Source organism: Balaenoptera musculus, chromosome 12 (genome assembly GCF_009873245.2).
Source record: "Balaenoptera musculus isolate JJ_BM4_2016_0621 chromosome 12, mBalMus1.pri.v3, whole genome shotgun sequence".
NCBI lineage: Eukaryota > Metazoa > Chordata > Mammalia > Artiodactyla > Balaenopteridae > Balaenoptera > Balaenoptera musculus.
Genome location: NC_045796.1, coordinates 9,309,157 through 9,326,399, shown reverse-complemented (window position 1 = coordinate 9,326,399; position 17,243 = coordinate 9,309,157). Strand labels below are relative to the sequence as shown.

At 46.9% G+C, this 17,243-nt stretch overlaps 1 protein-coding gene across 3 annotated transcripts in view; it reads left to right on the top strand.

Annotated features, from left to right (window-relative positions):
* Positions 1–17,243, top strand: part of TULP4 (TUB like protein 4) — a 234,294-nt gene that overhangs the window by 196,947 nt on the left and 20,104 nt on the right. For all 3 annotated transcript variants that reach the window (XM_036871447.1, XM_036871445.1, XM_036871446.1), the window contains 3 exons: positions 2,736–2,902; positions 11,665–11,889; positions 13,019–13,253. In XM_036871447.1, coding sequence (XP_036727342.1) covers positions 2,736–2,902; positions 11,665–11,889; positions 13,019–13,253 — 627 coding nt within the window. The remainder of the gene's footprint in view (positions 1–2,735; positions 2,903–11,664; positions 11,890–13,018; positions 13,254–17,243) is intronic.

Sequence of the window (17,243 nt, the reverse complement as noted above, 5' to 3'; positions counted from 1 at the left end):
GATGTGGAGCGTCAAGTCCACATACTTAACTGTTGATTGGCGGGAATGCCTCATACCTGCCTGCACACCCCACAGGCACTTAATTCTGTTTCAGAACTATTGGATATTCTTGGAAACAAGTTAAACTCCCTCTTTTAAGTGTCCCATTTGCTGTTTCAAAACTATAATTGTAAGGAATTATTTAACCTATAAATTCCTGAGGGACATGTAGAAGTCCTTCTTTATTATCACAAATGGACCCGTTAGGAGCTGAGTAAGTTTTTTTTACTATGATGATGCACTTAAATTCCTTGGACTTTTCTGTAAATTCTTTTCTGAATTTTCTGTCTTTCATGGAGCTAAAACAAAAAGATAGTCATCATAAAGTCTCTCGTATATTTAGTGATCCAAGCTCTACTTTTGTTCCTCTAAAATTCTGTTTTTAAACCTTTTAACCAAGTTTATTAATTTCATCAGTACCTGCCTCTAGTTCTGCCATCCTGAACTTCGTTCTCTACCAAGTGTCTGATCGGGACTGAAAATACCATAGTTACCACTCAGTTCCTTTGTATTCTTTGTAGGGTGAGTTTTTCAAATTTTTCACCATCTTGGAAACTACCTATGGAAACTTTATTTTTTATTCCTTGGATGTATTCTTTTGTTCTCTATCAAACTAAATTACATTGGAGCAACCCTTCTAACACATTCCCACGATGGGCATGAGAGGATTGGGAACATGAAGGTGAGGTGACTTGGGGAGGCGACCCAAAGTACCCCTCCCAAATGTGAAAGTTCTTGACTTGAGTTTTATCCTAAAAATACAGGCAAATTTAGCATTCTTGTGATGACCTAACTAGAAATCTCAGTCTAATCTCAAAATGTTTTCAATCATTTATGCCCTCATGACACGAGATGCTTTTGCACTGTCTTCCCAATTTCAGAAAGTTAGGTGACGTTTCAGTAAATTGGTGTCATCCAGTAGGTACTGCATGTAGGCAGTTTCTCTCTTCTGTCTTGGTTTCAGAATATTTCAGTCTTACGTGTGGTATGGACAGCAATCGTTTTTTGAAAGTTTATTTATTTTTGTCCACCACTTTATGGGATCTGTTAGTAAATACTGGGAAGAGGTCACCAGGTGCTGTCAAAGATGGCTCGCCGCAGCTTCTTCCGTCTACAGTGACCTGTCCCATCACGGACAGGTCGGTCATTTGACTCGCAAGGTGCAGACGGTCCCTGACTTACTGTGGTTAACCTGGAGTTTTTCAACTTTATGACGGTGCAAAAGCGATATGCGTTTGGTAGAAACCGTATTTTGAATTTTGAATTTGGATCTTTCCCCAGGCTAGTGATACGCAGTCCCCTCCTCTCTCGTGATGCTGGGCAGCGGCAGCGAGCGCAGCTCCCGGGCAGCCCCGCGATCACGAGAGTCAAAAACCGATACACTTACAACCACTCTGTACCTGGACACTTTGTTTTTCACTTTCGGTACAGTGTTCAGTTAATTACGTGAGATATTCAATACTTTGTTATAAAATAGGCTTTGTGTTAGATGATTTTGCCCAATTGTAGGCTAATGTAGGTGTTCTGAGCATGTTTAAGGTGGGTGAGGCTAAGCTATGATGTTCGGAAGGTTAGGTGTATTAAATTCATTTTCAACTTACAGTGGGTTTATCCAGACATAGCCCTGTTGTAAGCCAAGGAAGATCTGTAGACCAAAAGGGTCTAGTATTTCTTTTTTACTGTCTCTAAGAAACATCATCAGAGAACTTTTCCAGTGAAGAAAGGTGACTCCTGGTATTCCCCAGCTTGTCACCAACACTGTTATCTGTGTCATGTGCACAAGAACTTATAGTGCTGAACCCCTCGTGGTCTCCACAGCCAGCCCTCTTTCCCACCCCTGTCAACTCCATTTTCATTGCAGATTCGTGGGGTTGGGGGGATTTTGCCTTGCTGATGTTTGCTGAGGAAGTTCTGCCTTGAAGAAAAATATGCTGAGTATCCCAACTTCGGGGGATTCCGTTTATCACAGAATGAACTGTAAATTCGTTCACCTCATTTGGGGTTTTTACCCTTTATTGTGACTTTCCTCTTTCTTGAGGATGTAGTGGGGAGGGGGGAAAAAGTCTATTTCCCCTCTACCCATCTTAGGCTCTCAGACCAGGCCCTGTAAGTTAGACTGACAAAAAACTGATTGACCAGAGAAAAACACACAGAAGTTTAACAACACATTCACTGTGGAAGCGCAGAGATGAGTAGCTCAAAGGGTTTAAATAGCATGTTAACAAAAGAACAATACATTTTTTGGAGAAGTGACAAGACAAGGAGAAGACTTGAAGTTTCTAGGACAGCAAATTGTGGGAAGGTAAATATATGGGGGAGCTAACGGAAGATAAGGGCCAGTTAGTAAAGTTTGTTATGCAGATTCCCCTGGTGTTGATAATGGTTTAGAGTTGTCACCAGTGGTTCATTTCTGTCCTTCCTGGTGGGGGATGGGTAGACACCTTCACAGATTTATGTCCTGCTTTTAGGCAAGTAGGGGGAAGGGAGAGAGCTTTTCTTCTATCTGCTTCTTCTCCATTGCCTTCAGCTCTACATAATTCTCATGCCAATGTGGCATATTTTGGGGTGCACACTCTGTTATCTTTCAAGGAAAAATAATTCAGTCATGAATTCAGACTCTCACCAAGCCAGTGCATCTTTGCAGGAAAGCAAGGGTCCCACCCTCATGCTGACCGTTTTCCTCTTTCTGATTTCAGAGGTGGTGGTCCAGTGGTGCACACAGGGAGACCTCCTGGCAGTCGCTGGTATGGAACGCCCGACCCAGCTTGGTGACCTTCCCAATGGCCCTCTTCTGAAGAGTGCCATGGTCAAGTTCTACAATGTTCGTGGGGAGCACATCTTTACACTGGACACGCTTGTGCAAGTAAGGATGTGTGTCTGATGTGTTAGTTTGCACCCAACCTCCGTTAAATGCTCGTGAGCTGGTTCTACTCATTGTAATTATCTTTGACAGATTTTAATCTTTTGTTGATCTAAATTAAATTATGGGGTATAAACCAGAAGAAGTAAGGGAAAAAGAAGTTTTTGCCTTTTAACCAAAATACACCCATTTCCATTCCCAAATGAGTGCACAGTGAGTAAGCAGAGTGAGCTGGTGTTTATCATCATTCTGAAGTAAAAATCAGAAACTTGCAGAGAAGTAAATGCTGAATTTACATTTATTTTCTCTGATTTTGTTTGTTATGCCAGTAATGTACTTTTACAGTTAAACTAAATTATTGTTAAACAGTAAGTAAAAAAGCTTAAAGATGTTTAAGAAAGTGTGCACATGTGGGCCCCTTTCTATTTGTTTTTATTTCCCAGAAATCTTTAGACCGCCTCATTTCTGGTCTGGATCAGTTATAGTGGAGGCAGAATTCCACTACAGTGGAGTGTAGTGGAGTGTAGTCTGAGAGCGAGTTGACGGTTGATGGGGGTGATAATAAACTAGGGACTTATGTCCTAACCTTACCCAGCTCATCAGAGAGACAGGTATACCAGATTTGGGGAAATTTGTAATTAGGTGCAGGCATTAATTACTTAAATGTATCTTTTTTTAATTGTAGTAAAATACACATAACATAAAATTTACTGTCTTAACCATTTTTAAGTGTATTACATTATTTTGTAACCAATCGCCAGAATTTTTTCATCTTGCAAAACCGAAACTATCTCTACCTTCTTGTTTCCGTGAATGTGACTGTTCTACGTACCTCATATAAGTGGAGCCATACAGTGTTTGTCTTTTTGTGTCTGGCTTACTTCACTTAGCATAATGTCCTCGAGGTTCATCCACATTGTAGCCTGTGTCAGAATTTCATTCCTTTTTAAGGCTGAATAATATGCCATTGTATGTGTACACTACATCTTGTTTATCCATTCATCCATCAATGGATGTTTGGTTTCCTTCCAGCTTTTGGCTGTTATGAATAATGCTGCTGCGAACAGGGATATACAAATACCTCTTTGAGTTGCTGCTTTCAGTTCTTTTGGATAAATGCCCAGAAGTCGAATTGCTAGGTTATATGGTACTTCTGTGTCTGACTTTTTGAAGAGCTGCCGTACTGTTTCCTGGTGGCTGCACCATCTTACGTTCGCCCCAGCAGTGCACAAAGATTCCAGCTTCTCCACATCCTCGCCAGCACTTGTTATTTTCTGGTTTTTTGATGATAGCCATCCAAATGGGCATGAGGTGTTATCTCATTGTGGTATTGATTTGCATATCCCTGAAGATCAGTTATGTTGAGCATCTTTTCCTGTACTTGTTGGCCATTCGTATATCTTCCTTGGAAAAATGTCAGTTCAAGACCCTTGCCCATTTCCTAATTGGATTGCTAGTTTTTTTTTGTTGTTGAGTTGTTATAGGATTTAAATGTATCTTTTGACAGTGTAATATCTTCTGTGGGCAGATAAATGTATTTGTTTGTTCGTTTGTTCAAGCATCCAGCAAACATAATTTGAGGGGCTCCTACTCAGCTGGCCCTGAGCCCAAAGCTCTGAGTGCTAGTGTGTAGAACGTGATGCAGGAGCCCTTCAAGGTAACAAGCTGAAATCAAGCCCCGGCCAGAGCAGGACAGCGTGGTTTTAAAGTGAGAGTCAACATTGCCCAGGCCGCCTCTGCAACCCTGAGAGGCAGAAGTGGTACAGGCTGCCTGAAATTAGGAATGGGAGAGGTTCATGTAGCAGAGAGACAGACCAAAACTGGAAGGAATTCAGGGATCTGCGAAGGATGGTAGAGAAATGGGCAGCCAGGGAACCTTGGTGGGTAGCATCTGCTCTATGACCTGAGACCGGCAAGTAATATAAAGTCGTAATAAGGCATGTTCAGGAAGAAGTGATAAACACAGGATGGGAAGCTGCGCTTGGATAGGAAATTCAGGTTCCTATTTTAGATGTGAAGTAGTTCTAGGTGATGAGGTGAACCCAGGAAGAGCTAAAGTGGAGCAGAGTTGAGGCCGTTAGCATGTGGCCAAGGTGTGTGGCAAAATAAATGTAGATATTGGAGTTCCTATGGGTTTGGGATTGAAGGAGAGATTACCTTGTTTACACAGTAATTGTTACCCTACTGCCAGTGCATTGCTTAATACCTCTGGCAGGTATTTACTTGCCTTATTTTCTTAAAGTCAAAGACCATGATTTGTTCATTTTTCTGATCTTCACTGTGCTTAGAATGTAGTAAAAGATCGACAGCCTTAACCATTGCAAAAGTTCTCATCAACTATCCCATGAAATTAACATAGGTCCTGAATTTAAACTATTTGAGGCTCAGGGATAAGAGAGGGGCTTGGCTCACCTTCCTTTGGAGAAAGATATTCACACAGTGTCTCAGCATTTTAATAAACTGTTGACTCTTTTTTCATTGGAGGGTCTGTTTCAACCATTGGAAAAATCGCCTCAATAATATAAAGTTAAATAATGATGCTATTAAAAACCAAGTACAATACTGATTATATGTAGCACCAACTTAACTGTTGTCTGTAATGATTCTAGAATCACATGTCTGTACTATGCTATTCAAGTTGTCCAAAGGCAGGAACGTTTTTATAGCAGGAAGGAAGTTAGGCAATTTATTGGGCTGTTTATAAAAAGAACTAAATGCAGTTTAGATTGGATAATTTATTTCCAAGTTAATGAGATTGTAGGTTATTGCGTACAAAGCCGTTGCCCGGCACAAACTTGCGGCAGCCTCACTTTAAAACTGATTCTCCTGAGTTACTCGTAACAGCAATGCCTGTGGTTGAAGCTCCTAGAAGGAAATACACTGTAATTTATTTTCTTTTCCTTCCTGTCGTAATTTAAAAGTCTAGAGTCGATCACACTAGGTGCTCTCTGTAACCATCTACATGTAATCGCATATCTGATCCTCTGACCACAGATTTTGAGGGTTAGCACCACTGACTGAAGTTCACAGGCTTCAGTAATTCAGGTCTGTGTGTTTTTTATTTGGTTGGATGGTTGGGCTTTTTGGGTGGGTTGGTTGGTTTGTGTGTGTGTTTTAGCTTTATGAATTTTTTTTACATTAAAGGCAAGTTGGTGGAGTTGCCTTATATTCTGTAAGGTTCAGGTGTTGCTGTAAGATATCTGGGTAGAAAATTAAAAGAGGAAGATGGTAGGTGTGGGAACCGAAAAATCAAGTGAGAGCGCGCATTTACGGTCATAGACTTCGGTGCTCTTGAAGGAGAATTCTTTAGCAAAACTATATTTGCCTTTTTTTTGTTGAGAATTAATTGTACCTGTTCTCTCAAAGCTGCCACAGGTGTGCTTTTCCCATTGTTTGCTGTAAGTAGCTGAGAAAGTCCCTTCTGGGCTGTCTGCTTATTAAATACAAGAACAGCATGTTCTTTCAAAACGGAGATTTGGGCGACTGAATCCTGAGCTAGCTTTTATTACTGCAGCTTAGTTGGTGGCCAGATTATCGCAACTTAATATTCAAAATTGTCCATGGCTCCAGCCAACACAGTTTTACGGTGAACAGTCACCACCTTGGTCTATTTAAAAGTGAACTCTTCTGGAAGGCTTTCCTCCTGTGTACTTGCCCGTACAAACATTAAACACCCCCTTCTACCACGGGCTGTGAAGCATTTGAAGTGCATTTCCTCTAAGACAGAGATCCCCACCTTCTTCCTAGGGGAGCTCAGCAAGGAGGGAAAGCGGTTGGGAGACAGGAGACCCCTCTGACATTCCCGGGGTCTGACTCCTCATCCCGGGGCTCCAGCAGCCGCGCACCTGGACGGCCTCTTTTTCTCTCTCTTGGGCCAGTGTAGCTGGTTTGACCCTTTTGTTGTCTCTTGACTCTAATCCTGCTTGAATAGCTTATCTTTAACGTGGAAAGGACACCCTGCTTTTTATTCCCTTTTAAGTTTTTAGAGGACTCCTCTAGCCCCTTATCCTACTGTTGTTACCTGTAGCATTTTTCACTAGCTGACACCGTCAGGTAGTCGGTCCCTGTCACAGAGCCTGAGGCACTTCTCTCTCTCCCCTTCCTCCTCAGAGTGTCAGCTCCATGAAGGCAGGGAGTTTCTTTTATTCCCTGTCAGTCCCCAAACGCCCAGCATGTGTCTGGCCCACTACACACATTTGACAGGGGTTTACTGACTGACCGATGGACAGCTCAGGAGGCGAGTACAGGACTGGACGGATGCATGGCCTGGATCGTGTAGCAGCAGGAGATGAGGTCGGGAGGCATTTAGCGTCTCTCCGGTGCCGTAAGGGACTGAACCAGGCCGTTGACCTTCCATGATGCTGCGGCAGCGGAAGTAGGGTGAGCAGACTAAGCCGCTTTCCTCGTAAGCAGCCGGCGTCTGACACAGAGAGAGGGACGGCCTGTCTGTCCATGGGCCGCTCCTCTCGTACCTCTCCGGCCCAGGGACACCTGGCATCGGGCCAGCCAACTCACCAAAGCGCCAGGTCCCCGCCACGCGGATGCTCCCCGAGATGCAGCTCGTTGTCTTGCCCTTTTGCCTTAGATTTACGTGCCGAATACCTACACAAATTAAGTTCTAGCCATCGGTTCTAAAAATAGTCATTTTGTGCAATTTGAGAAAGCGATGAAGTCCACACGTTGACAGCTGAGTTTCTCCCTAGCAGATGGCAGCTGTTCAAAAACAAAAACATTCATCTGCGGGAGTCGCGTCTGTGTGCACCCTCGCGTGTTCCCAGGTTCGCTGGAAGAGAATGTTGGACACGGTTCTCTTCCGCTGCAGCTAATCCTGGTGGGTGGGACGTGCCTGGGGAAGATGCGCTTGGACGCGCTCTGCCGGGGGCAGTGAGCAGGGGATTCCTGTTCTACCTGCAGCGGCGGGTCCCAGGGGCCGGGGCCGCTGAATCAGGACGCCCCAACCCTGTGCCTGCGGGCACGTGCGTTTACCACCGCCTTGATTCCTGTCCTTTCTGAGAAAACAGCACGCTTGTACTGAGGGCTTTGCAGGCTGGAGCGCCAGTAAACAGCACAGGAAGATGAGCACCAGCAGGAAATGGGACTTGTAAAAAGTAAGATGACATGTAAAAAACTATAAAAGTGTAAACAAGGTATAAAAGGGTTTTGTTGTGTGTGTTAATTTTCTTATTTATTTATTTCCAGCTTTATTAAGATATATTTGATATGGACACTTTGTAAGTTTGAGGTCTACAACGTCTGGATTTGCCATACGTATATGATTACTGCCGTGAGGTTAGCTCTCAGCTCCCTCATGTCACATAATTACCATTTCTTTTCTGTGGTGAGAACATATAAGATCTTCTCTCTTAGTAACTTCTAAGTATTTGTACAGTATTGTTAACTGTAATCACCATGCTGTGCATTGGATTCCAGGTAGTAGGACTTCCTACGGGCTTACAGGACTTACAGGGATCCTGAGAGGTCACGGCCCTACTTACTGGCCTCAGACTCAATGGTAACTATGACAGTCAATTTCCCCATGTCATTGATGCCTCAAAATCTTCAGACAAGAGTATCAGCTTTCACTAGGTGTAAATTTTTCCTTACTTTTCTAATACAGCTTTAAGATTTATTATGGCAAAGGCACCAGTATTTATTTTGCTACTTTATTATCTTACGTGGGGCATATGCTGTAAAAATAAATTAAATGAGTGTGCTTTCCCCCTTTGCTGAAATAAATAAATCATCACTGACTTGGGCAAGTAAGTGAACGCTGTACTATAAATTCCTAGTGGTTGTGGTCTTGTCCTGCTCTTAGAAAAGGGGGTTTCCTGGTCACCTTGCTCCAGATAACAGGTCCTTTGAGACCCTGCAGGCATCACTCCTCCAGGCCAGATAATTCCAGGTCTTTTTTCCCGGTTCTAGTTTTCAGTCCTTTCACTCCTCCTTGCTGAGAATTCTCAGTTTCCCTCATTTCGTGACGCCGGGTGTGGAGGGCACAGCCCCTCCTCCACCTCCTGCTGCTTCACGCTCCCCCGGCAGCCCTGCGTGGCTGGGTTCCCTCCGAGCGCGGGCCCACGTGACCTGGGGGCTCTTTTCTGCCGTAATGAGTTATTCCGGTCATCGCCCACTTGCGGTTTATGCAGCTCGTTTCTCCTCTTGTCTGTTTGCCTTTTCTACACATCCGTTGTTGCGTCTGTTTCTGAGTAAAATAGCCTTGACCAGGCGGATTAAGGGGAGAACTGTGGGGAGAATTTGGGTTCATGACTGTATTTGTGATTGACGGAGAGGCAGCGCGTTGTAGTAAGAGGAGCATAGGCAGTGGGGTGGGGGATGGGTGAGAACGTGCTCTCCTGTTGATCAGCTGTGAGTTACGTAGCTCTCTTAGTCTCAGTTTCCACATATGTCAACTGGGAATAATGATGCCTGTGTGGCAGAGTTGAGAGGATTAAATGAGATCACATGGGTGCTTACTAAGATACCTTAATGTGCTACTGGAATGTAGTAAGTTTTTAAGACCTGATTGTTAATTTTTGTTAAGATGGGTAGTGATTATACCTGTAATTATAACAGATAGGATTTTCATCAGTTTATAGACTTGAAAGTCTATAAAGTGGTTTAAATTCCTTTTTACAAAGCTATGAGATAACGTACTTATCATAATGATAATCTTATAGAAGACCCTCCCAAAACATGTAATCAGCTGTAACACAGAGGTAATTACTATGAAAAGCAAACCAGGAGGAGGGAGGGGAAGAGAGGATGAATATATGTGTTCTTGCATTGTGACCACTGGGACATCAGGTAGATGGATTCAAAACTCATGGAAAATTGGAAGAAAGAGGTCTCTGGTATCTTTGCAACCAGTTCCAACCAAGTCAGATTGTGCTAATTGGAAATGGTTCTTCATTATTTGAGCTGTAGGTTGCAAATATTATCTTCGGAGACTTGGGGGTTGGCAGGGTGGTTTACAGCTTTAAGATCAAGCATGATTATGCTACTAATAGAGTTTTGTCCTAAACTGCACTTATGGGGGTTGGTCATACCGAAGAAACTCTTTTCGTATATTTTTTATGTGTCGTCTGCCGTGTCTTCGGCAGTGATTACGTCTTGCTCTAACCTAACAGTTTCCTCTGTGGGGGTCTACCCTCTGTGAGGGGTCCTTTTATAAGGAGGCCCTTCTTGGAAGTACTCTGAAGCCACCAGACTGAGCTCCAGGCCCTATGAGCCTCCTCCAGGGGACTGCGGCTGTGGTCCTACCCATCGGCTGCCCGGCCTCGCTATGATGGAAATGAAAGATGAGTTATCTTCAGCCTTGCATTTTTGTTTTGAATTCGAAGCCAGAATTAGCTGACCCTGGAGGCTATTTTAAGCAAGTGTCTTCATGTGTTTCTTTTATCTTGATGCTTGTCACTAAAGTGTTGTGAAAGTTCTCTTCCTGTTTTGTATAAAAGATCTGGTATCCCCACTTCTGATCTTTGAAACCCCTCAAGACTTCATTAAATTGGAATTCCATCTGTCTGGATCAGAATGAACAAATTCTCTCGCTGCTTCTCCATCACAACCCTCCACGTCTTTCTTTCTTCCTTGGCTGATCTTTCCTAGATGGCACCCCTGAGCTTTGGATTTTTTTTTCCAGTGCAGCCAGTTTCTAACTTGCATACTTGGATTCCAGCCTGCCTCTTCAAAGTAAATAATGGCCACAAACCCCTAGAGCAGCTGCCACAGGCACTGTGTTCCTCTCCCTCCCCTTTCCTGCCCCATCGGCTCAAGGATGGCTGAGAATAACAGTGATTGAATATCTGTGGGTTATCACCTGTGATGAGTCCCAGAAGCACTCTGATATCTTTCATCTCCTTTAATCCTCACAGCCCCCTTTTTACTCATGAGAAAGTACGAGACTTATATTATTTCCTGGGTCATGAGCTTGTGACTCAAATCCAGTGTTGTTGATCTGACTCTGAGATGTTCCATATCAGGACAAAAGGGAAGGGCCATCTGGTCTACCTCCTCCCTACCTCTCCAAGCCTTGGGAACTACCCCTGTTACTTGAGGATCCAGGTAGCCAGAGCCTCAGTAAGGAATACGGGTTACTGTACCCCAGGCTGATTGCATCTCCTGGCAGAGATATCATTATATGGAGCTAAGTTAGGTTTTATGTCACCAAATTAAATGAGATAATACACGTAAAAGAATTTGGTAACACTATTCCGGTGCTTTGTGCTCTGGCCTGGGGATCAAACTACTTTTCAATGAAAATACTGACTTTTTTTTTTCTTAATTAATTTTATTTTTGGCTGCGTTGGATCTTCGTTGCTGCGCGCAGGCTTTCTCTAGTTGCGGCGAGCGGGGGCTGCTCTTCCTTGTGGTGCGCGGGCTTCTCGTTGCGGTGGCTTCTCTTGTTGCGGAGCACGGGCTCTGGATGCGCGGGCTTCAGTAGTTGTGCCTCGCGGGTTCTAGAGCGCAGGCTCAGTAGTTGTGGCACACGGGCTTAGTTGGTCCACGGCATGTGGGATCTTCCCGGATCAGGGCTCGAAGCCATGTGCCCTGCATTGGCAGGTGGATTCGTAACCACTGTGCCACCAGGGAAGCCTGAAAATACCGACTTTTTATAATGTAGGATTTAATATCCTCGACTGTGCTTTTTAAAACCAACCTTCTAAAAATCTGTTAGATCGTTTTATTTTGCTTGACACAGAGAGCGTGATCTTTCTTTGCTTTTCACAAGAGCAAAAGGTTACACGTAGTCTCCCTTCCCTTCCCTGCAGCGCCCCATCATCTCCATCTGCTGGGGACACCGGGACTCTCGGCTGCTGATGGCGTCAGGACCGGCCCTGTACGTGGTACGTGTGGAGCACCGGGTGTCCAGCCTGCAGCTGCTGTGCCAGCAGGCCATTGCCAGCGCCCTGAGAGAGGACAAGGACGTCAGCAAGCTGACCCTGCCCCCCCGCCTTTGCTCCTACCTCTCCACTGCCTTCATCCCCACCATCAAGGTAAAGCCTTCCCCCTCCTCCTTCCTCACCCTGCTGGCTGCCTGCCTGCCCCAGAAGGACCGCCGGGAGGAGGGCAGAGTCAGGGAGACGGGCCAGAGGCCCAGAGCAGGACCACAGAAGCCGTGCGGCGCCCCAGAGTTCTGCCGTGGTCCTCCCCGTGTGCTGTCTGTCCCTAGCTTTAGTGTCCCTGGGGGACTCGCCTTGTGTGATGGATGTGAGCTTTCTTGTGGTAAAGGCAGTATTCCGAGCCTGACTGCTATGGCCTCCCGACGGTCAGTCCGTCCGTTCCGTCCTGACTTGTGGGCAGAAGCTGCCATTGTTCCCACGTGAGAAAGCGGGAAACGTGTTCCTAGAAGCCAGGTATCTCGCTCCATCAATAGTTACGAGAATGGTCGGGATTGAGCCCAGTTCAGTCCTAGGGCCTGCTTTCCTCACCACTGTGCTGAGGAAGCTGACCCCTGCCAGCACTCACTGTCAGCTGTCCTTTATACGGGTTGTAACCCGGAAACTGGTCTGTTCGCAGTGGGGGTGTGTGGAACATAGCTGCCAGTTGCTGTCCAAGGGTGGGTTTCCCCCTTAGCCTCTGGCCCTCTGCACCTTAGGTTCTTTTCTGTATTCTCTTTTTTTGTTTTCTATCTTTGCTTCTTAAGTATCAGATTGGCTTGTTGGTTACTTTTTTTGTAAAACAGAGTTTTAGAACCTGTTATGATTTTTTTTTTCAAGTTGGTTTACAATCTTGGTTTTGCAATAGTGATTCTCAACCCTGGCTGCACATTGAAATCACCTGGGGAGTTTTTAGAAAATGCACATGCCCAGGCTTATCCCCTGGAGATTCCAGTTTCATTGTCTGAGGTGGGATCCTGGCTTAGGTATTTTTTTAAAGCCCCCAGGAGATTCTTGTTTTTTTTTTTTGGTCATATCATGCGGCTTGTGGGATCGCAGTTCCCTGACCAGGGATTGAACCCGGGCCCCAGCAGTGAAAGCGCCGAGTCCTAACCGCTGGCACTCTGACACACACCCAGCGCTGCGAGTCCCTGTTTCACGGCACGTAGTTAACCCTCCCTGAGCTGCAGCCGGTGCCGAGTATCAGTGGTGCCCACACTCTCTTCCTTCTGTGTGCTGCCTCCAGCCCCCAATTCCAGACCCCAGCAACATGCGAGACTTCGTCAGCTACCCGTCGACCGGCAGCGAGCGTCTGCACTGCACCATGAAGCGCACAGAGGACGACCCCGAGGTGGGCGGCCCCTGCTACACGCTCTACCTAGAGCACCTGGGCGGGCTCGTGCCCATCCTCAAGGGGCGGCGCATCAGCAAGTTGCGGCCCGAGTTCGTCATCATGGACCCGCGGACAGATGGCAGATCAGGTGGGGCCCCCTCCCCCGGAGGCACTGAAGCCCTGTTGGGCGTGGTTGTGCAATAGCCTTCCTGGCGAGCTGTGCAGAGGGGTAGCCTGTGGATGAAATGTGAGCCTGTCTTGGCGGGCGAGGAGCATCCCTGAAGCTGCTCCATGTCCAAAATCCCGTTAAAGTAAATGGCTCTCTTAATGTCCTTTCTGATGGGTTTTTAACAGCGTTTTGTACGGCTTCCGTGTGGCCGGGGCTGTAGGGGCTGCGCGAGCTCCAGTCGGGGGAAGCTGGCACGGGCCTTCTGGGAATGGCGGCTTCCTCTGTCGGTTACTTATCAGGTTCACTGAGGACCTTCGTGTGCTGTGGGGCCGTCGGAAGGTAGTAGTGAGGTGCTGTCTCCGCACTCCAGAGGGAACGATAGAACTGAAGTTTTCAGATCTCCAGCCTGCTCCCCACCTCCCACTAGCACCTTGCTTCTGCTCCTCTCTAATCCACCGTTAACTGCTTTTTAGCCGACTGCCAAGGAAAATTGCTTGCTCACCCATAGAGGTTTTGGCGTGATGAACCACCCCTGCCTTCCAGAAACCCTCCTAGACTGGTCTTCATGACTCGGTGGTGTGTCCAGCTGCTCTGCGTACTTCTCTCTGGGAGCCTCGAGGGAAGGAACCGTGTTCTTTTTGTTGGTACCGTGTGTGCTAGCCCGGGGACCCCCCACCTGGTAACTGGCATGGCCTGCGTGTCCCCGTCAGCAGGACCTGCCGGCCCAAAGGTGCTGCCGCCTCCCTGTGGAGTCTTGCCCATCGCCCTGTCCCTCAGGGCCCGCGGTGGTTGTCACGCCAGGGCTCCGTCTGGCCCCCGAATCCCGGGGGCCTGCGGGGAGGGAACTGAGTCATCGTGGTACCCCCAGGGACTGGCACGCACCTGACCTTGAAACGACACGAGCTGAATTGGGTTTGTTTCCATTAGTTCATCTTTATTCTCTCCACTTCCCGTCTCCCACTCACGCTCCCGCCCATTAGACTGGGCTCTGCCCCTCATTATGTCCCCAAAGCCACAGGTCGTGGGACGACCAGAGTCATCCTAGTGTCACAGTGCAGTGGGCTCTCTCAGCCTCCTTGCCCCTCTAGTGTTTTATGCAGTCAATCCACCTCTGTCTGCTTTTCTTTATTCACTCAGCATCTGTGGCAACATTCTGCTACCAATGTTACTGTTTAAAATTGAAAGCAGTACAGCTGTACTTACCTTCATCAGATTTTTGTCTTCAGGAGCAGGGAGAGCAAGTAGAAGGAGTGGAGGCTGGTGCGGAGGCAGGTGGAGGCAGGAGGGCCAAGTGAGAAAAACGGGCGAGCAGTGGACGTTAACTTGGAAGGAGAATGCGTTTCAGGGGACGGGAAAGAAGAGAGCTGTTGACGATGAGCATGGTCGACGAGGGGACGTGTGAAGAAGAGCTGAGCGGCACACGCGTCCCAGCTTCTCACGGGCGCTCTTGCCTCCCAGGTTCCTCCCGGGCACGTGACTTCATAGAGCCTGTGCTCAGGTGACATCTTGAGGGGAACTTGGGTGAAGAGCTTGCTTCTGTCCCCCGGTGCATGAATTCCCTGCTGAAGAACAGGACAGAAGCCGGGGGGTGGGGGGAGGGTGGGTCTGCCTTGGGCCCTGGGTCTGCAGCCTCCAAGACCGTGCTTGCTCGGAGCCCGGCCTGGCCGTCCCAGCGCCTGCTTCTCCTTGAAGGTTACATTGATCAGCTCGAACCATACCGGACTGGCTCCGTCACTGACAGTACTGGGGGGAAGGAGATGTTTTATTTTTGTAGTTAAAAAGTTAAAAGTTGTAAAGCAAAGTGATTCAATAAGGTGTGTTTGGTGCCTACTTTGTACACGGTCCTTGAATCTCCTGCAGCTGTGAAGCAACGCCAGGGTGTCTCTGCTTTCAAGGAGTTTATAATCCCTTTTGGACAGCAAGACAACACTCGAAAAGTTCATTTAAAAAGTCAAGATTTAAATACCTTGAGACAAAAATAGAAGATGTGTCACAGGCAGAATATGACTAATTTCCAGCTGAATGGTGAATGTGAACGGGTGCAGAGAAGGAAAAGCTCCCTGACAAGGAGAAACCAGGAATTTCTCATCGTGAGAAGCGGATTAACTCTTTCAAACCTCCACATCATTGTTTCTCACATGTGGTCCAAGGGCCGCCTCCCTGTAAGTCACCTGAAATACTTACTTAAATAGAGATTCCTGGACTTGCCCCTTAGATTAACTCAGCGGGTCTGGAGGGAGGCCTAGAAATCTGCAAATTAATGGGTGTGCAGGTGATTGTTATGTTCTAAAGTTTGTGATCCACTGTTGTAGATGTTCTCCAAGCAACTTAACAGATCTGTTCCTCAAAATTACCACTGTATGTTCTTACAATAGATAACATGAATCCCAGTAATTTTTTTAGCAAAAATCCACCAGTTCTCAAAAGGAATCCTTAGAGCCTGTGATGGACTGAATTGTGTGCCCCCCAAATTCACATGTTCAAGCCCTAACCTAGTGTTACTGTATTTTGGAGACAGGGCTTTTAGGAGGTAATTAACGCTGTCATAACGGTGGGCTCCTAATCCGATAGGATTGATAGCTTTCTAAGAAAATGAGGAGGGAGAGCTCTCTCTCTCTCTCTCTCTCCCTCCCTCGCTCTCTCGCGCGTGTGCGCTCTCCCCCCCGCCCCCCGGCATGTGCACACACCAAGGAGAGGCCATGGGAGCACATAGTGAGAAGGTGTGGGTCTGCAAGCCAAGGACATGGCCGTGCTGGCCCCCTGACCTTGGGACTTCTCAGCCAACATTACCACACAAACCAATTCCCCTCCTCTCGCTCCCGCTTCCTGTGTGTGTGTGTGGAGAACCCTGACTAATACAGACTGTAGTACTGAGAAGTGGGGTGCTGCTGAAACAGATACCTGAAGATGTGGAAGCAGCTTTGGTGCTGGGTCCTGGGTAGAGGCTGGAGGAGTTCCGAGGGCACCTTGGAAATGTGGAAGTGAGGGCGATTTGTGGTGAGGTCTCGGGCAGAGTGGAGGATGCTATTGGAAACTGGAGGAAAGTGACCCTTGTTATGAAGCGGCAAGGCACGTGGCTGAAGTGTGTCCTGGTGTTTTGTGGAGGATAAAACTTGCAAGCCAGTGAAACTGGATATTTACCCCAGGAGATTTCTAAGTGGTTTGGAAGGAGTGGCTTGGTTCGTCTGGACTGCTTAGAGTAAAACGAGAAAGGGGAGGACGAATTGAAGAAGGGATTGTAAAGTACAGAGGAACCAGAACTTGAAGATTTGGAAAATTCTCAGCCTTTCCACACAGGATGAGATGAAGGCAGGCTGTTGGACATCTTGGATTTGCCAGGATGGGATGAGAGAGCTGTTTGTAGGAACGTACTCTGTTCTTCAAGAGGGAAAAGGACCCCAGCGGCGATTCAGAGGTCAGCAGGGCCACTGCCTCGGTTTCAACAGGCAAGACGGCCTCAGCCCAGAGCCTTGAACCCCAGCCCAGCATACCACGGAGGTGACACAGAGTATTGAACCAAAGGGGATTATTCTTGAGCCTTAAGATCTAATGGAATTCCCCTTACTAGGTTTTGGACTTGCTTAGGACCCATCACCCTTTCTTCCTTTCCTTTTTCTCCTCCCTTTTGGAATAGGAATCCCTCTCCTGTGCCTGTCCCACAGCTGTATTTTGGATGCACGTAATTTGTCTGCTTTCACTGGTTCACAGCCGGAAAGGAATTTTGCCTCAGTGTGAATTGTACCTTGAGTGTCACCCACATCTGATTTAGATGATATTTACATGAGACCTTGGGCTTTAGATGAGAGTGTTGATGCTGGTATGAGGTCATAAGACCTAGGGGGCTGTTGGGATGGGATGAGTGTATTTTGCAAGGGAGCTTGCCATGAATTTGAGCGGGGCAGCAGGGGTGGGATGCTGTGGGCTTTGTTTGGAGTTCGGGCTCTTAGGGGGGGTTAAGGTTGAACGAGG